The 18,713-nt window shown below is 31.5% G+C and overlaps 6 protein-coding genes across 9 annotated transcripts; 2 read left to right on the forward strand and 4 right to left on the reverse strand.

Annotated features, from left to right (window-relative positions):
* Positions 1-22: 22 nt before the first annotated feature.
* On the reverse strand, positions 23-853 carry LOC146724726 (uncharacterized). Its single transcript, XM_085490390.1, has 4 exons — positions 741-853; positions 385-588; positions 162-284; positions 23-86 (listed from the first exon to the last, which is right to left on the reverse strand). Exons 1-4 carry the CDS (start codon positions 816-818, stop codon positions 75-77), a joined length of 417 nt encoding a protein of 138 aa, XP_085346516.1. The 5' UTR covers positions 819-853; the 3' UTR covers positions 23-74.
* Positions 854-889: 36 nt separating this feature from the next.
* On the forward strand, positions 890-3,166 carry LOC114935343 (THAP domain-containing protein 1-like). Of its 2 annotated transcripts, none has more exons than XM_029308161.2 (5): positions 890-1,192; positions 1,271-1,457; positions 1,538-1,627; positions 1,785-1,997; positions 2,119-3,166. In XM_029308161.2, the coding sequence occupies exons 1-5, from the start codon at positions 1,122-1,124 to the stop codon at positions 2,179-2,181; spliced, it is 624 nt and encodes a 207-aa protein (XP_029163994.2). In that variant the 5' UTR covers positions 890-1,121; the 3' UTR covers positions 2,182-3,166. The 2 variants fall into 2 exon arrangements, with proteins under 2 accessions (XP_029163994.2, XP_085346515.1); XM_085490389.1 differs by having other exon boundaries at positions 1,541-1,627.
* LOC114935292 (uncharacterized) lies at positions 2,824-6,451 on the reverse strand. Its single transcript, XM_029308098.2, has 6 exons — positions 6,168-6,451; positions 6,001-6,085; positions 5,044-5,156; positions 4,729-4,797; positions 4,310-4,363; positions 2,824-4,154 (listed from the first exon to the last, which is right to left on the reverse strand). Exons 1-6 carry the CDS (start codon positions 6,220-6,222, stop codon positions 4,084-4,086), a joined length of 447 nt encoding a protein of 148 aa, XP_029163931.1. The 5' UTR covers positions 6,223-6,451; the 3' UTR covers positions 2,824-4,083.
* Positions 6,452-6,930: 479 nt separating this feature from the next.
* On the reverse strand, positions 6,931-12,766 carry LOC114935384 (TOM1-like protein 2). Of its 2 annotated transcripts, XM_029308225.2 has the most exons (9): positions 12,242-12,766; positions 11,795-11,964; positions 11,163-11,444; positions 10,817-11,080; positions 10,176-10,476; positions 9,881-10,004; positions 9,326-9,437; positions 8,528-8,578; positions 6,931-8,292 (listed from the first exon to the last, which is right to left on the reverse strand). In XM_029308225.2, exons 1-9 carry the CDS (start codon positions 12,294-12,296, stop codon positions 8,095-8,097), a joined length of 1,557 nt encoding a protein of 518 aa, XP_029164058.2. In that variant the 5' UTR covers positions 12,297-12,766; the 3' UTR covers positions 6,931-8,094. The 2 variants fall into 2 exon arrangements, with proteins under 2 accessions (XP_029164058.2, XP_085346517.1); XM_085490391.1 differs by lacking the exon at positions 8,528-8,578 and having other exon boundaries at positions 12,242-12,765.
* LOC114935382 (N-acetylneuraminate (7)9-O-acetyltransferase) lies at positions 12,625-18,027 on the forward strand. The gene is made up of 13 exons (XM_029308223.2): positions 12,625-12,809; positions 13,007-13,132; positions 13,216-13,361; positions 13,586-13,682; positions 13,751-14,009; positions 14,129-14,386; positions 14,472-14,707; positions 14,791-15,012; positions 15,105-15,426; positions 15,535-15,774; positions 15,838-16,128; positions 16,323-16,541; positions 16,646-18,027. The coding sequence occupies exons 3-13, from the start codon at positions 13,247-13,249 to the stop codon at positions 16,769-16,771; spliced, it is 2,385 nt and encodes a 794-aa protein (XP_029164056.1). The 5' UTR covers positions 12,625-12,809; positions 13,007-13,132; positions 13,216-13,246; the 3' UTR covers positions 16,772-18,027.
* LOC114935385 (mpv17-like protein 2) lies at positions 15,854-18,668 on the reverse strand. Of its 2 annotated transcripts, none has more exons than XM_029308226.2 (3): positions 18,436-18,668; positions 17,832-17,993; positions 15,854-17,758 (listed from the first exon to the last, which is right to left on the reverse strand). In XM_029308226.2, exons 1-3 carry the CDS (start codon positions 18,436-18,438, stop codon positions 17,351-17,353), a joined length of 573 nt encoding a protein of 190 aa, XP_029164059.1. In that variant the 5' UTR covers positions 18,439-18,668; the 3' UTR covers positions 15,854-17,350. The 2 variants fall into 2 exon arrangements, with proteins under 2 accessions (XP_029164059.1, XP_029164061.1); XM_029308228.2 differs by lacking the exon at positions 18,436-18,668 and adding an exon at positions 18,349-18,429.
* Positions 18,669-18,713: the final 45 nt, after the last annotated feature.

The following is an 18,713-nucleotide window of genomic DNA, read 5'->3' on the forward strand; positions in this document are numbered from 1 at the left end:
TTCCACTAACTTCGGATATCATTTCGTTTGCAGATGTCAAGACACTTAACCACATGTTTGCAGTCAATTGCTCATCATCTTGAAATCTAAGAAAGCTCTAAAATATATTTCAAGATTTCTTTCCTCAGACTTAAAAATTAAAAAGAGATTACTGATCTTACCTTTGCAATAGTATAAAAAAATAATGAATATATTCCACCTTCTAAGCCACCCATTTCTCTCTCAATAATTCGACTTATCTGTGTAAATGTTATAAAAGGTCTTGTTGCTGAAATTCTACCTTCCTATATAAAATAATATATAATTATATATAAATAAGATAATAGGCAATATATAAAATAATTACTATCATTCAAACCATATTTGTATTATCATTTATGTCACCTTAATTGCTTCTTTTATGACACTGGCACTATGAGCAAGTGTAGTTCCATAATTTCCATCACCGCATTCCTCATCCATTATGTTCAGTTGTCTAACACATGCTATTACAGAGTCGCATGCAAATGTTAAGACTACAAGAAATGCTGAACCACTCTGAGGATGTATCATTGGTCCTATATTAGATACACTATTTTTGCTTGTGGTCTGCAATTAAAAGATTTATTGAATTATATACATTATACATGTAATTAATAGCAAAATATTTACAAAAATAATCAGCAAAAATAATAGCAAAATAATTACAAAAAATATAATTAATAATTAATATACAATTAAATGTGACTTGTAATAATTACTTGTGAATTTTGTGACGTTATTTCATCGGTCTTCATCGTAAAATCTGTAAAATAAATTTCTGTTTTTGCATGAAGCATATATAAATACCTACTCTTACCATATAAAAGCTAATATAAACAAACCTTTATTCCGTCCTCCCTCTAATTGGAACAGCTGATTTTACGCTTGCGCGAAAGAACTTCTCCGTCTGACAAGTCAGAAGAGATTTCGTTGACCAGATGATTTCAATAACAGATCAAATAATTTCGGAATTCGCGCGAATTCAATGACAAGCTTAGATAAGCTTCGATTCTTACACGCGTATCGACATATTAAAAAAAAAAGGAACGAAAAGTGAAAGTGAAAAAATATTAAAGTAATATAATTATACTGAAATAATTATGGTGAAAAGTTGTTGCGTCGTAAGTTGCAAGAATACTTGGCAGCCAAATAGCAGCATAACCTATCACAAGTAAGATACATATGCAAATATATATTTACATGCATTAAAAGAATGAAATTGCATATATACGTGACAATTGATTGACAGATTTCCTGTGAAAGACGAGGCAAGGTTTGCACAATGGATGTTAATCAATGAATTACGAGACATAAAAGTGACACCTGCAAAACGCATTTGTAGTGCACATTTTACCACAAAGTCTTTTGAAGAACACTGTGTGGTAAAAAGATTAAAAAAAGATGCAATTCCTTCTATTTTTGGAAACACTATTCATGTGAGTCTTTTCTAAATTATTTAGCTAGTCTTGGTGTTGAGTAATTATTTAATTTATATATATATATATTTTTTTTTTAGCAGATGGATATTTCTGAAGAAGCAGAGGATGTGTTAGAAGAAGTTTGTATAGATAACATATGTGAAAAACAAATAAATCTATTGGATAAGGTATGTATATTTAGAATTTAATTAAGTATACAAATTTATTTAGATTTAGAAGTGAAATGGGAACAACCTATTACATTCATAGCATTAAGAAGTTCTAGTGTGAGTGTGTTGTGTATAAATCTAATTTATTAATTTATTATCAAATGATATATTTTAGAGTATGAGCACAGAAAGAAGTATGCATGTTTCTGTTCAGACATCATGTACATATTTTGAGGATCGCAAAAATTTATTGTACTTGCGGAATAAAGTAAAAATACTGAAACAACAATTGAGGCGAAGAAATTTAAGGATTGCCAGTATGCAGAAAATTATTCATCATTTGACTGATAAGACTGATAAGACTTTGAATAAAAAAGAGATACATAAGGTATTACAACAGCATTTTAAATGGAAATTTTTTAATTTATTTCAAAATAAGTTTAACAAATTTACAAAGCTAATTACATGTGGTTTTTATTTATTAATTAATTATCTCTTTCACATATTAGGTCTCAAAAACTGATCTCTGTTCTAATTGGAAGGAACACAGTTATTGTTTTCGGATTACATGAGGATTCTGTACTTCGTAGAAAGATAAATATTAAGAAATATTATTTTTTGAATAGTGAGCAACAACTATGCATATATTGGGTCAGTTTTAATCCATAGATATTTTTGTACTCATATCTCAGAAAAATTTTTTGTTTCATATTTAAAAATTTTTAAATGTTACTTATAGTACATGTTTATCAAAGAGAAAAATATAAAAGATTATATATTTATATATATTACATATATAAAATTGGATTAAATAAATACTATTGATCTAATTCTGTATGACAATATTTTTGTCAATTACAAAATATTTACATATTAATATTCTTTTTCAAATATCACATTGGAGATTTCATGAAAAATATTAAAAATAAAGATAATTGTTGAATGAATAATTATAATCCACAAATTTAACTATTATAAAGTTTTAACTTAGATAATGAGTTTAATAATAACAAAAAATCTAACAATATAAATTTTTCTTGCAATATCAAATATATATATATGTATATATAGTTATATATAAATTTCGTTTGTACATCTGTATATTTTTAGATATGTAATCTATTAATATTTATTGCCTTATAAGAACGCGCAATTGGAGGTCACATGGATGTCAAATGGAGAATCAATGGATATAAAAAAAAAGAAAAGAAATGTGGCGTGTATAAAGAGATATTTATTCATGATCGTGTGTAATTCAGCCGCGCGTGGCCGAATTTGATTTATTACACTACATCACGACTACTCCTGCGAGCTTTGCTTTGTCGGACGCGTGATATATATATGGCATATAAATTGTCGCTAATCGGAGACCCGATTATACATATACAATTGCTCGACAAATACGTAACAATGCGAGAAATAGACAATTTAATCTGCCATAATATAACAATTCGATGGGCAAACTCTGCAATAGATCTCTATTTACTAACTGCGAGCTGGCGCGAATAACAATATGTGACTCTCAGCGAACAATAACAATATGACAATTCTCTTACATATTATCAGTCTACGAGTTTATGCTAAAAATCCTTTTGCTCATACATAAAAGTATATTCAGACATAATCGGCGTAACAGTACCCGTAACATTGTCATGCATTCACGCGATATCATTGCATGCAATATGTACAACCATTTTTTTTAGGATTAAAAAATTCATCAACTTCACGCAGGATTCACACAACGGGTCTTCGCTCATATTCAACTATTTTGGTATATGCATTGGTATACACTGCATGACGTCCTCGGGGCTTCAGTTGCTTGTGTGTGATGATTCTTTTAAATCTAATGAAAAAAAAACTCAAGTATATTTTCTCTAACATGATGGGACGTTTGCATTCGCATATATTCTTGTTATTCTACTTATTGTCTACCAAAAGTTTCGTAAAACTTTGTTGCTGCTGTTTCTCGAAGCTCTCTGTACAAGAAGCACAGTTAAACACATTCTCCGCGTGCTTATTAAAATTGAGCAATTCTAATTCAATAGTGCAACAAAATAGTTATTTATAGTCTGTAAAAATGCATATAAACAATAATAGTTTGTAACAATCTGATAATGAACAATTTTATAATCACTAATGATATTTACTGCTATTGCATACGCCCATGCATTCTCGAAGCTCGTGAATATAACTAGTTTATTGCTTTTTTTCTATTTTGTAACAAATAAGACGCGGTCGTAGTAATTCGAGCGTAGTATTACACACGATTCGAGCGATATTAATTTGACAAGATATAATACCTTGAACTTTCATCCGAGTAATTTATATTTAAACCACTCTGTTTATACCAATTTTCAGACCCGGTCAGACTTAAAACGCGACACTGGCTAATTTGTGTAATGTAACAGTTGCTCCCAATTACAGACTACTTTCAAGTACATCCTTAGGAAATCGTTTTCAGTTTTCTGAATGTCTCAGAGCGACTTCGTGATGTTGTTATACAATCGACTGCCCCACCAAGTTTCCAAATCAAATGGTTTAAAGTCTGAAATAATTTATTCATATTGTAGCAACTTTCAGAATTTTACAGTACAGTTAATTATTGTGAGTATAATGAGAAATAAAGATAATAATTAATGCTATAACGTATTCATTTGTATAAGAAAAAATAGAATTGTAAATAGTGATATTATCACTTACCTTGAAGATTATCATTTGGTTCACCATCATTGTAATATACTATTGAATTAGAATCTGTAGCAAGAAAAACATGTAATATATTAAAATATATTCGAATGTTTTTCCTTAGAAAATACATTTATGTATAGAACTAAAAACCTCATAGTATAACAGAGATGGAATGATTTTGTTCATGAAAAAAATAAGTAAAAAAAAAAAATTTTTTTTTTTAATTATATGTATGTTGATTGCAGTTGAAAAAAATTATTTTATATATAAAAATACCTGTATGTATGTTGATTGCAGTTGAAAAAAATTATTTTAAATATAAAAATACCTGTAGATGTGTGTATGTGTACGCGAAGAAAATGACACATAATACTGTGATTGCAAATCATTATCTAACGATAAGTTTGATCTGCCATATTAGTATTACTTACTGCAAAGTTCTGTACATTCTGTGCCATTGCAACATTCGCATCTTTGCAACGTGCTAACTTGATTCCATGCTATCAAAAAGAATAATAAAAATTTGACTTAATTTTAGAGAGAAAATAAATATAATATCACATTGATTACATATGTAAGATCTTTATTTTCTCTTTAAACTTACGAATTTTGTATTAGCAATAAACCTCTCTTTCGCAAAATTTACACAATTTTTTCTATCACACTTTATTTAGTCTATTCATTTTATACTTCACGTTCAAGAAAACAACTATCTATCTCATGCGTGCAAAATCTTTTTTACCTACATTGTTGAATAAATAAGATAAGTTCCATGTGCTGTGGTGAGATATTTTCTTGCATTTGATGTCGCTGTGAGATGAGCTTTGATTTTCCATTCATAAGGAAGACCGGTACATCACTGTGAGCGTGAAATATATGAAAAGACCTTATTATAGATAATAATGAAACAAATAATTTGTTTTTGTCATGCATTATTACACACACTTACAATCTTATGTAATATATATGATGGATTGTTGAAGTTGTTTTTGTCATGTAAATATATAGGAGTGATTTATAAATGTTTGCGTTTTATGTGAACAGTTACAAAACGTACTTCACATAGTTAGCATATGATGTAATATGTAATAAAAGACTTTATTTAAAAAAATTTTTTATTTAAAACAAAATAAATTAATTTACGAACATTTTTATGAGCGCAATTAGAATTGGTCCATATAAATGTTAGGATTTCTTTTCTCATTATATTATTTCATCTTACTTCTTTCTTATTACATCACATGCTCTATAGCACTCTAAAAAAACATGTAAATCATTGCGCAAATTTTTTACAATTGCATATTGCATGAAATAAAACGAGAATTCTCGATAAGTGACATATGAGTATTACAAGATAAATTAAAATATCGCATAAATTGGAATATAATTACTAATATATGTATAAAACTCGGGCAATTTTCCACGAGGTTTCTCATTATCATTATCAGAAAAGCCAAACTATTTTTTGTAAAGTCCATAATTTTCGAGCATGAATTTGTTGAAATTAAGAAATTGATGAAAAAACAAAGTTGATTAATTTGACTTCTGAGAGATTCATACGATGCATTGCGTAATGCGCGGCACGCTGGGGGAGAGGTGGAGAGGGGGCAGGAAGGGAAGAAACGCATGGAAAATGCAGCGTTCGAAAAAGGGAGCCAAGATCACACAACATGTATCTCATTCTCTCTCTATAGACCTCTCACCGGGTGATCTCGTGGTCATCCTCGGGATCGGCCTTCCTCGTCGTGTCGCGTAGAGTTTCTAGTCTCTCGAATTTCTGACTGATCCCTAAAATGTCACGAGAAAATTCAGAAGAATCGGTCAATTTTTTTCTTTTCGCGATTCCTCTCCGCGAGAAAAAATCGAGTACCTCGTCGTGTTTTCGCTACGAGTCCCTTGCTGGGTCCCTTCGACACGGCATACATGATCCTCGGATGCGTGCAGGAACCTTCTCTCGCGTGCCCGATGTCCAGATCATCCGCGAACGGGTCCTCGCTACGCTTGTCGCGTGCCCACGGACGAAAAACGTTGCAACAAACCGTGCGCACTCGCCTGCCGATAGCAGCGGAGGCAAGAAACCCGGCGATATTCCCGGCTCACCACCACGCTTACGAAATCGCCGAAGACTGGTGCTGCTCATGATATGATGTTGCACATCTGAACGAAGGGGCGAGCGGGAGAGACGGGGCGAAAGTGGAGGAGGAATATCGCTCTGATGTCGATATATCGATATGCTCGCTTATCAGCATATACCTTCTTATCGGGGGATTGTTGTTCCTTATTGTGATAAGATATGTAAACATCTTGTTTTCTGGAAAAATTATTTTAAGATATTTATTGTGTCATCACTTATCTAGTTAAATTTTTAATTGATTAAAAAAAATTTCCAATGCATAAGATTTATTCAATATCAACAAATTCAAAACACGTCAGAGTAGTTTTTATATTTTTCGGATATAATAAAATTATATAATATAATAAATATATATTATATAATAAAAATTATATATATATATATATATATATATATATATATAAGATAAATGTAATACAAAAGAATAAAAGAAAAATAAAAATGATAAAAGAAAATTTTGACATTTGAACAAATATATAGAAAATACAGAGACAAAAAATTTGGTTATGATGCACAGTTTTATTTTCTGCGTAAGTGAAGAGTACATATTATATCCTTATTAACTGCGAGTTCAGTCAATACAGGCACCGCAGGTGTACTTTTTTCTTTTTTTTAACCATCTATTCGCCCTAAGTATGCATAAATACAGTATAGAAACATAAGCAAATAAACTTAAAAAATTAACAATATTGAATGTTTTTGGGATTAAATAATAAAATTCTGATGGATAAAGCTAAAATATCACTTTTTTCTCAAGAGCTGTCACATAAGATATGAAAAAAAAAAACCATCTCTGGTCACCAATGTTACTGCTGCATTTACAATAATTCCAGAGAATATATTAATCATTTGTATAATATAATATTATAATATTACATAACTGTATTAATGGATACTAGCAGTAATAATAAATTCATGCTTCTAAAATTTATATATTAATAAGTTATTAATATTCTCTACAATAGTAGGAAATATAATAGTAAATATAATAACTCTGTAGAATGTGTGTTATGTGTGTGTGTGTACTTTTGTATAGAATGTCAAACAGCTGAGACAAAATTTACTTCAACATAGAAAAATAGTTTGTCAATATATAGATAAGATCGATTATATTCAATTGTGGACATCTGTCCGAATATCCATGCATCAGTTCGGAAATTTGATCTAAATGCGATCTTATTCGATTCTGATTCAATCAGACAAAATTTCATAACAGAGATCTATTATGATCTCTGTAAATTTTCATGGACGCATATTGTCACTTATGTACAAACATAAATTAATCCTTAACATGCTATCATTCACATAATAATAGTCACAACTTTGAAGCAACTTATCCATATTACGACCACAATTTTATAACAGAAATAATATCTCAAACATGATTGTATAGTATATCAGTTATCTTATTAAGTACGTACAAGCACAAAGCATTTTTTTTTTCCTGTATGTACTTTGTCTCCCATGCTTTTGTGTATGTTCTATATTTTATTCCAGCTCCTAATGTTAAAAATACAAATCGGTACTTTAAATTATCAATGATACAGCCAGGAGCGGTGATGACAATCAGAAAAAAATCATACGTGCCGTTTAAACTTAGCACGACAGTCCCAGTGAAAGTTTAGCCTCCTGTGTTTTACAACAACAGAGAGTTCCAAGGTACTTAAAGAGCGAATAATGATTTGTCCTGATCCTTGTTAATTTGGCGCTGAATATTCTGATTACCGCTGGTCGAGGAGTTCGAGGTGGCAGTTGTCGCTGTAGGGAGACTTGGCAAAGCTTCAGCCGCGGCTGCACGTTCTGCTAAGAAACGCTCGAATTCCGACGATGTCAAGGATTCCTGATCGCCTTGTCCTCCAGGCTGTAACACAAATTAATGCCTATTAGACAATGATTTTCTTGCAAAATCTAATTGTAAAAAAAATCAAATAGCAAGTGTATTACATCATTTTGACATTTAATGACGTCAGTTTGCTACTTGGGAAGTGATATATAATCTTTCTTAAACTTATGTGTTACGAATTTTTATAAAGATTTGTGGCCTGCTTTCAACAATTATAAAAAAAATTCATTTTTACACCTTTTGCGATACTTACTGTGCGATCTAACCAGGCTGCCATTTCATTGAATTCAGATTCCAGATTTGGCTGAGTATCGAAAAACAAACACAAACATTGAACAAAATCACACAAAAAAATGTAAACAATATAAACAATAATGTGAATGTGAAAAAAACCCAACAACAGAATTAAAAATTTGTATGCCTTCAAAAGCAATGTGCAATTGTGACAACGAATATTTAACATGTGCAAGCAAGACGCATCAAGTTACTGTACCTTGATCCCTTTTAGTGCCTGTATGTTTCTCTTAATTTTATCTATTATCTCTACTTAAGGCAATTTCGTAAAAATTTTAATACCTTTATTAATTATTAACTGCTTAATTGCTTTAATAAATTTCTTTAGTGATTAACAAACATCCTCTATTTATCCTTATTATTAAATAATTTAAAGTATTATATGTAATATCCGAAGTTGCCTTATAAGAGATTTATAATAGTGCCATCAATACTCAAATATTTGATTATCTTGAATGTATTTACCAAGAATATCAGATTTATAATGAATATGTGTGTACTTGACTATTATTAATCATTACAGATAACAAATTGATACCTAGATACCTGGGCATACAGACTATCATACTGACAATGAGTACTGACAACACTTATTACATTTAAACATCAAACTTGAATAAATGTAGAATTTGAATGTTAAATCATAATTTATAAAAAGGAATAAGTTTGTTGTATGATTCTAGAAGAATAATTATTAACTTAGCTAATATAATTTAGTTAAAGAATTAATTTAAGGAGAAAAGAGAATGTTACGCACACTAGCACTAGTAGCAGTCTGCTGGGGTAGCTTTGGGTTATTGCGGTTGAGAATTGCCGTACTTAGGCTACCTCCTCTCACCTGCTCCAAGTTATCCTCGTATTTGCTGCCACTGTAAATTTGAAAATATTAAATTATTATTGATTCAAATTAATCTATGATTACATATAAAGCAAATTTATAATGTGATTTGTGTATATTTTGAAATGATTAAATATACAATATAATTCGTATTTTCTTGTCATTTTTGCTCATACTTTTTTAAAATAATCATATAGTAAAAAAATTTTAATTATTTTTTGTTTTCTACTAATTCTAAATTGTTTTGTTTTTCTAGTACTTTTTCTTACATAACATTATTTTTGACCATATAATTATTGTAAATTTTCTTGATATTTAAAAAAATAATCTCTCATAGCATATATATGTATACCTCGATATTGTGAACTATATAGAAAAGTTCCATTAACATAATTTCAATTTCGTTAAAACAATCTCTTGTGCTATTACAAAAATAACGAAATTTTAATTATACAACAAAATAAAATATAATACCTATTCTTTGTTGTTTCATATGTCGCATTGCGCGATTGTGCAAACATATCAAATTCATCATTATCTCCTTCTTTTTTCTTCTTTTGGTCCGTTTTGTTTTTATCCACATCTTCAGCTGCACCTACTATTTCAAACAAAATAGAATAGAATAATATCAAAGAAAACAAGTTATAGCACATATGATATAGAAAATATATGAGCAAATTATATAATTGATGGTATACAAGGGTGATCGTGCACGCAGCGTCGCCGCAACTCGCTTAAAAATTATAAATATATTAATTTTGATGCTTACCGACTTCACTCATCTGTTTTGTCAAATCCTGCACATCGTCGGACAAATCTATGAGCGATTCCGCTTCTCGTTTAGTGGTAGGTGGAGTCGATTCGGCATTCGGTGGATGTCCGATCGCCTGAGCTAATATAGTACTTGCCGGCATTTGCGTCTTATTCTTCGTATAACGTGAATAACGAAGAAATAAATTATTTAATTCATCGTTAATACGTAATAATTCTGCTGTCATTTCGTCGTGAGCCAGTTTACCGATTAAATCGACAACACGCTCTTGCATTGCCTTACATGTTGAATAAAGTTCCTGCAAAAAATAATTATTTTAATATATTATATAAAGTATACAAGGAGTATCGGGTGATATACAAGGGTGATCGTGCACGCTGTGTCGCCGAAGGTTGCTTAAAAAACGAATAGTATGGCGAAACGATATAAAATAAAGATTGGATAAAGTCTCTGTGGCAAAAGCTGGGGACTCTAAACAAGCGTTATCTATATAATGTATACAAGCTTGTGTACTCTGTAAGTTATAAAAATATAATCTTACAAAGTAATAATGTACAAAGTATATATATGTAAAAAAAATTATTTAAAAATTCTATAAACAAAACTTGAAATTTAAAAACTGCATATAAAATTCATACATTTAATAGTTCAAGATCCGCAGAATCTGGTTGTTGTTTACTACTTTGATCAGGGCTTGTGAAGTATGCCAACATTTCCGATAATACACGCATGTTCCCTTGAACGACATCAAGCTCGCTTTGTAATTTGGCCAGTTGTTGTTCATTCAACTGATTTAACGGACCAATAGATTGTGATGTTTGAGGTGGTAAATGTGTTCCCAAAGAGGCAGGTTGCTCGCATGTAGTCAGACTTGCTGGAATTTGCTCTGTTTCAGGTACACTCTGCAAAAAATTATTTAAGAAAGTTTTAATTTGATAAAACACGAATGGTTTATATTTTATTCGAGTAGAAGACGTCTCTCACTCTTTCTGGCGTGATAATTGGTGCCATGGCATCCAGATCAGTCATGGGGAATTGTATGCCTTTTATCTTCAATTCTTGATAAACCTGCACAACGCCTTGAGTGTGCGGCTGATGACGGAATGTATCTGCCCATGTTTGGATCATACTTAGAACTTTCTCCTGAACTGCTGTTGGTGGTTCATTTTTGGGACCGATTAATTTAACTAGGTCCTGTACAAATTCTCTTGAACAAGCAAGAGCGTGAAAACGTTTTCCACAATTCTTCACACACGTCTCCAATACCTATTACATACACAGAAACAGCATCATAAGATTATTTATATAATTATGTAATAAATACATTCATATTTACAGTATTATAATATGTAATTGCAATATTAAAAATAGTTTGATTAAAGATACTCTCATATTTGTCATAGATATGACAATACAGACTAGCTGATCTAATTGACACTAATTGTATAAATTGATCAAAGGTCAAAAATGTCAATGATGCCTGATTATATCATTTACAACATTATGTTATAAAGATATATATACAAATGACATATCTTACATTGAGTTACACAATATTATGTAAAGCAAACTTTAGCATGTCCAATATGATTCTATCATTACAGTTTAATACTAACGGTAAGTGTATACATGACTATTGTATAATTTTTGCCAGCTGACTGATTGAGCCTGCGTTTGATCGCTTTAATAGCGTCTTTCGGCCCGTCCTCGGTTTCGTTTATAATGTCACATATTTCCATATTAAGCGTCCAATTTTCACTTGGTAAGCTACCATCTGTAGCGGACTCTGAAATGACAAGAGAAATATTGAAGATGCGAGCTACAAAAGTAAGACTCACCATTGTGTAGCTTATCTACAGTATTATCAATATGTAAACAACGCTTTTATTTACAGTTAAATTAATCCGTAAAAATGAGAAAAAATACGTAGAGTCGTGTTTAGAGTACATAGATTTCTAACTCTCTAAATTGATGTCAAATGCGACAATTGGCACTCGTAGAAAAAGACAGAAATACGTCTACGTAACATAACTCGCGGTGTAAATAAAAAAAAATAGACTTACCGATCTTTTGCCCTACTGGCGTGGAAAAGGGGTTGCCTACCCCGAAAAGTGACATTTTCTCGTGGCGCGTAGTAGAGAACCTGCGTTGTCGAAACCTGACGCGTTTTTACACTCACTCGCATACGTTACACGGGAAACGCGGCCACGATGAACAACAGCCTGACAGCGATGACAATTGGCGTGCACTGACAATTTGTCAATCTCGCGTAACACCGATTGACAAAATCATATGACGGTACGCAACGGCGTACTATATGTATATGTATGTGTACGTATCTACAAGGCAGATACGCGAAATCGTGCAAATGTCACGAAACCGTGCGCCAATCAGCGCTGCGTAAGGATAGGTGCGAAACGCCCTTTAAATAGGTCCCCCTCTTTTATAAGCGCGCACACGTTCTCCAAGCGCACTTCGGCGCACTTTCTTGCCCCATCTCTCTCCTTGTTCCGCGAACCGCACGTCTCGTCTCTCGTCCCGTTTTTGAGTGCAGAAAGCGCAGTCCGTAAGGGCAGCAATTCTCGACCTATACGTCATTCGCTCCGTGATTCACTTCACTTTTCTACGATGGTAGGGATTACACCGCGTAGAAAAAATGGGAGCCAATCGGCGAACGCATTATCCGGCACAGCGGCGTGACGTTGTTTTGCCGCACTAATTGTGAATCGTGCCGAATAAGATTTTCATACATGTCATTTCGCGTTTTGCGATAGATGTATCGTCGAGTGAAAAATAACAGAATCTTTTTAACCACGATGATCTTTCAGATTTATTCCAAGGCGATATGAATTTTTTGTGAATCAACCGCTGGGATAATTTATTATCAGCTGATTGCTCGTTAATTGTCAACGATTTCCCATGTAAGAGAAAAGTATTGGATCGCACACATTCAGGTATGCGAATTTTTCATATTTAATTGAGTAGAAATAATTTAATGCGCATAATTCGATACAAATATTACATTTTATTTTTGTAGTGTCGATGTAAGCTACGTCAGAGACTCCTTCATGACATCAGCGGAACATTTTATTAGTCTTATAACAGTAGCAAGTGCAAAGAAATTAGCTACTGCGCTTGTTATCTGTTTTATTATATACCATGGAGTCATACATCTTATTTACGGTATAATAGAAGTCTTGGATGCATTATCTGACTGCTGATTTATTTATCTCATGTTATCACATAATATAAAGTTCTGAGATAAACTAACAATTTTTATTTTATTATTTTTTTTTTATGAATTTCAAGATATTTCAATTCTACGACAACTTGTTTTAGTTATTTTTTAATTTTCTCAAAAATATTTTGTTTTAATTATAATTTAATGTCAAAAATTTTTTCCATAGGTAGCGATTCTTGTAAATGGTTATTGACAGAAGGTAGATACAAAGGAGATAAAGAATGGCAACCTTACGGTTGCATGATGCATCATTATACGCAAACGTAAGATTGTCTTTAATTTGCTTTGGAGAGTAACTTTTCCATGTGTAAAAAAGATTTGTATTTTGTAGAGACAGCAGAAGATGTATGAGATATCTAGCTTTCATGGGCCACCATAATTATTTTGTATTTATTGGCGATGCTAGAGTAAGGCAACTATATAAATCTTTTGTTTCGCAATTTGTGATTGATGGCAAAGCATCAGATCTCACAGAGTTACCAGAAAACTCTGATTTGGGCTTCAATGATGGGCAGCTCAAATTAAATGTACAGTTTTTATGGCGACCACGACTCGATAACTCTATGATAGCAAACCTTAGAAACTGGATGGTAATATTTTATTATAATATATATATATATATTATATTTATTATATATTATATAGTAAAGAAATATGTGAGATTATAAGAAGTGATACAATTTTTATATGTAATCTGATTTAATTACAGCAAACAGATGCGCCTAGTGTAGTCGTCGCGGGTTCTGCCGCAGCTGTGATTCTTGCAAACAATAATAGTGATACGCAACTCTACTCGGAATACAGTACGGGTCTGATTCGACTGGTGCAACCAGTAGATTTTCTAGCTAAAAAAGGATCGCGATTTCTCTGGCTCTTGCAGGATCCTATACTCAAAGAAAGACTGCCTGCACAATTGTCGAGTTTGGACAACAAGCAGATCAATTTGTGCAACAAAGCAGCCGAGAAGGTAATAAATTTATGAAATATAATTCACGAAGAGAAAATATAAAGAAAAAGAATAAATAAATATTCTGTAATCGTCGCGTACACAGATACTGTCTCATAGTGAGGCTCGTATATGGCAAAGCAGCAAACTAGTCGGTATGGGTGTTCTTGAGCAAAGTCCAGATGGTTATTTGGCAAGTCCATTATCGCTTCGTCATAAAGTTCAAATACTATTAAACACATATTGTAATGATCATATGAATTTTGACGATGGAAGCTGTTGCAGTTATCCTGAACCAGCAACTACTCTACAGCTGCTAAGTCTATCTGCGCTTGCATTATTGTAATTAAGTATTTAATTTATTATTTGTATGTTCTATACAATATAGTTTCTTTCCAAAAAGAGTAAGTGATCATCTGTTATAGTATAACAATAGGAGGAGGAGTATGGCTATACAGAAAAATGTGCAAGTATCGTTCTGATGTGTCTTATTCTCATGTTACTACTGAGGAAGTGGAGGATACAGAGGAGACAGGTGCTTCAGAAGTCATACAAATTAAGCAACCTGAAATACAAGATTTCTATACTCTTATTACATCATTGGCTCTCTTTTCTATTATATTAGCTTACTTTTACTTATGTGATAGGTAAGTAATAAATGCTTCATTTGAACTTGAAATTTTATATTCTTATTATATATTTTAAATAATTCTCCATTTTCTTATTTTTTTACTTGCAGAACAAATTTCTTCATGAAAGAGAATAAATATTACAGTGAGTTCAGTTTCTGGTTACCACTAGGATATATCTTGGCTCTTGGATTATTTTTCACTGAAGATCGTGAAAGAGGACCAAGAGTGTTAAATAGAGAGCAAACTGATGAATGGAGAGGCTTAATGCAAGCAGTTGTGCTCATATATCATGTCACTGGTGCCAAAAATGTTTTACCAATTTATATGTACTTAAGATTAATTAATTCTGCCTATTTATTTCTATCCGGGTATGGACACTTTTATTATTTTTGGCAAACCGGCGACGTGTCTCTTATCAGATTTGCTAGAGTATGTATAAAAAAATTATATAAATAGTATAAGTTTAAGTTATATTTACATAAATTATATAATTATATAGCTATGCTTTTACAATAAAGTATAATTGTTATGTTTTAGGTCATGTTCAGATTAAACTTATTGACAGTATCGTTATGCCTTTGCATGAATAGGCCGTATCAATTCTACCATTTTGTACCATTGGTGTCATTCTGGTTTCTGGTGATTTATTTTCTAGCCTGGCTACCACCTAGAATATATTCTGGAAGTTTAGCGGAATACGGGCCGAGAGCCTTGCTGTATTTTGCTTTGAAACTCTTGGGTCTTGTGTCGATAATTACTATATTGTATATGTCAGAGGTAATGAGTGACTTTTATGAAAGAGATTAGGTTCAAAATGTAACACCTATTTTATCAGCACAGGTATTTTTTGAGAAAGTTTTCGTCACGAGGCCCTGGAAGGCGTTATTCGTAACGACTGACGATGACATTCGCGAATGGTGGTCTCGCTGGAGAGTCGATAGATATAGCGTAGTTTGGGGTTTGACTTTCGGAGCCGGTCTCGTCGCTCTTCAGAGACTAGACCATATACCGGGCACCGCATTATCCTCCGTGCTGGCGTTGGTCTCCTTAATAGCGTATACTACTTTCACAATTTTGTGTCACTCTGTATCAGAGTGCGAGGAGATTCATTCATACGTCGCTTTTATTCCGGTAAATTTTATCTTGTATATTATTAATTAATCTTTATTTTTCTCTCTTCTGTTTATTAATATTTTTCTTATTATTACTCTATAATATCAATGTTACATATCTTTGATCTAATATTTGATTCTAATAATGTAAAAATATTATATCTCTATATTATATGTTGTTCTATATTTCTATATTATTTTTTGTTTTCTCAGATTATAGGATATATCGCTCTTCGAAATGCATCATTGGCATTACGGGGAAAACACTCTGCACTTTTAGCTGGATTGGGTAGGATAAGTTTAGAGACGTTAGTCGCACAAGGCCACATATGGCTGGCAGCAGATTCACATGGAGTGCTTGTGTTATTACCTAGATTCCCAGTATTGAATCTGCTGGTTACATCGTTTATTTTCATCTGTGCCAGTCATGAGGTAACTTTCCTACAATATTTCTTGTATTAAAAAAAAATTATAATTTTGTTAATAATGCAATTACAATAGATTTTTTTATCAGTAATTGAAATTTTATCTTTCAGATTCATAGATTAACACACGTTTTAGCACCATATGCAGTACCAAATGATTGGAAATTAGTAGCTCGTAATTTGCTACTGTTCACAGCTGTATTGGTACCAATTGGTATTCATGATGGAATGTTTTAAAAAGTGGATATTCCAAAAAAATCAAAAATACTTGCAATTTATTAATGTGCAGAGTATAAAATGACTTCATATCATAATAAATAGGCCAATTAAAGTGAAAAGAGGAGATTAATTAGGTAAACATATATATTACAGCTTTTCTTATAGATAAGAAAATTGCATATCAAATTACAATATATTTACAAAATTATTGTGTGACGTAAAGTAATATTTTTTTACATTATTTTTTTATGATAAATGAATTTAAAAAATAGCCGTCTTTTTATTTATTTATTTGTCTATTTTATTTATATTGTCTATAATTTATATTTATAATTTTATAAACCTATTCAATTTTAATTCTATGATATATATATATTATATACAAAGTGTGTACAATATATATATCCAATTAAATGTTACAATAAAACATGTCAGAAATTGAGATCTTAATCCTGCCTGCAGGGATTATAAAGGGCATAAAAATCGTGATACAGGAAAAGCTTTCTACAAATTAACAAATAAGTTCTACTTGTTATTTAAATTCTGTTTATATTTGTAATTTCATTCAAATTCTATTAATCAAAATCGCTATTAACTTCATATATTGTGCTTCACATGACTGGTATAGACATCATAACCAAGAGATATCATATTATCATAAAGCACTCTGTATCGTGTAGGAAGGAAATAGAAATTAATGACCTGTGCTGGAGGCCATATAACCCATTCAGCTATGTACAATCTATGTGCTTTTTTTCGGATTTCGTCTTTAAACTCTTTGAAGCTACTGTTCTCCAGCATGGCTAGCGTCAAGAAAAACATACTTATACAAAGAGGTGAGCAAATCAATTGATCTACAACCACTTTTTTTAAAACTATACCAATGGTGCGTCCGGCCATTCTAGTGTCCAAAAACTTATACCAGTAATGACAAACTATCCCAATAGACATGCCAGATATGGCCATATTTCTTGTCCTGACAAAACTCCATCTATCCCAATCACCCTGAAAAGCACAGAGATGAGTTAGTGTCATAAAATTTAGTGAAATGTCAAATCTAAATGTATGGTGGACAAACCTTTAACATCTCATAATGTTGCTCTAAAATATCTCCTGTCCCAGAAAGAGAAATTGATATGCCTACATTTGTATATAATAAGTTTTTAGGCGAGAATAAGCGTTCCTTCAAATGATTTAGCCTACCAAAAACTAATTCCACTCCTCTTGCAATGTTCATTGTCTAAAAAATAATAAAAAAGATATAATTTACAAGATTTTACTTGGTTTTTATTCTATATTAAACAGTTAATTATTTTTATATATATAAAGATTGTAATAGTTGGAGTTTTGTTAGATATAAGATAATGAAAAATAATTATACAACAGAAAAAAATGCTTTGTTTTCTAAAACGTTATAGAGGATTGTGTGTTTGTATGTACAGTATACAAAGCTTGTTTATAATTTTATTTTAAGAATAAGTTTCCAAATGAAAGAGAAAGTTACATTTTTTAGGTTAAATAAAACAAAATTAATTCTCTAGAGTAAGAAATTAATCGAATTACTGTTATGGTCTCAAACTGTCGCAAACATTTACCATATTTTCTTCATAATATACCACTATTTATTTTAATCTATTTTATTTTTTATTAGACTAAATTTAATTATATTTAATGTCACTTGCCATTCCGAGAACACATATGTCACCGAACTCGATGCATAATTGGAAGGAGTTTTGGCGCTCAAGAAGCGAGAGCGAAAGATAATAACCGAGATATTTTGATTATCGGTACGGTCCAAAAGTTTACGAAATAATTGATGGACCAATTACAACGAGAGAGCAAGGATTTTTTGCTCTAATTATAATCGATCAAACCGCTTTAAACAGACCGCGGTCCACAGTTTATAAACAACCTAGAGAGACAATACACCAAAATATCTTCCTCGGTTAACATTTTTACC

Source organism: Nylanderia fulva, unplaced genomic scaffold (assembly GCF_048542155.1).
Source record: "Nylanderia fulva isolate GAGA-0341 unplaced genomic scaffold, ASM4854215v1 Scaffold12, whole genome shotgun sequence".
Classification (NCBI taxonomy): Eukaryota; Metazoa; Arthropoda; class Insecta; order Hymenoptera; family Formicidae; genus Nylanderia; species Nylanderia fulva.

Bases quoted from the DNA above. Each gene is read 5' to 3' on its own strand.
- LOC146724726 (XM_085490390.1), bottom strand. From the start codon at position 818: ATGCTTCATGCAAAAACAGAAATTTATTTTACAGATTTTACGATGAAG. The intron at 589-740 runs GTAATTATTACA...TTTTAATTGCAG, and splicing joins TAACGTCACAAAATTCACAA to ACCACAAGCAAAAATAGTGT. The intron at 285-384 runs GTGACATAAATG...TATTTTATATAG, and splicing joins TCATAAAAGAAGCAATTAAG to GAAGGTAGAATTTCAGCAAC.
- LOC114935343 (XM_029308161.2), top strand. From the start codon at position 1,122: ATGGTGAAAAGTTGTTGCGTCGTAAGTTGCAAGAATACTTGGCAGCCA. The intron at 1,628-1,784 runs GTATGTATATTT...GATATATTTTAG, and splicing joins AAATAAATCTATTGGATAAG to AGTATGAGCACAGAAAGAAG. The intron at 1,998-2,118 runs GTATTACAACAG...TTCACATATTAG, and splicing joins ATAAAAAAGAGATACATAAG to GTCTCAAAAACTGATCTCTG.
- LOC114935292 (XM_029308098.2), bottom strand. From the start codon at position 6,222: ATGTATGCCGTGTCGAAGGGACCCAGCAAGGGACTCGTAGCGAAAACA. The intron at 5,157-6,000 runs GTGAGAGGTCTA...TCACGCTCACAG, and splicing joins GATGACCACGAGATCACCCG to TGATGTACCGGTCTTCCTTA. The intron at 4,364-4,728 runs GTAAGTAATACT...TTCTTGCTACAG, and splicing joins AGAATGTACAGAACTTTGCA to ATTCTAATTCAATAGTATAT.
- LOC114935384 (XM_029308225.2), bottom strand. From the start codon at position 12,296: ATGTCACTTTTCGGGGTAGGCAACCCCTTTTCCACGCCAGTAGGGCAA. The intron at 10,005-10,175 runs GTAAGCATCAAA...TGTTTGAAATAG, and splicing joins AAAACAGATGAGTGAAGTCG to TAGGTGCAGCTGAAGATGTG. The intron at 8,579-9,325 runs GTGCGTAACATT...TTCGATACTCAG, and splicing joins AGACTGCTACTAGTGCTAGT to CCAAATCTGGAATCTGAATT.
- LOC114935382 (XM_029308223.2), top strand. From the start codon at position 13,247: ATGACATCAGCGGAACATTTTATTAGTCTTATAACAGTAGCAAGTGCA. The intron at 15,013-15,104 runs GTAAGTAATAAA...TTTTACTTGCAG, and splicing joins TACTTTTACTTATGTGATAG to AACAAATTTCTTCATGAAAG. The intron at 15,775-15,837 runs GTAATGAGTGAC...TTATCAGCACAG, and splicing joins CTATATTGTATATGTCAGAG to GTATTTTTTGAGAAAGTTTT.
- LOC114935385 (XM_029308226.2), bottom strand. The intron at 17,759-17,831 runs GTTTGTCCACCA...TGTGCTTTTCAG, and splicing joins AACATTATGAGATGTTAAAG to GGTGATTGGGATAGATGGAG.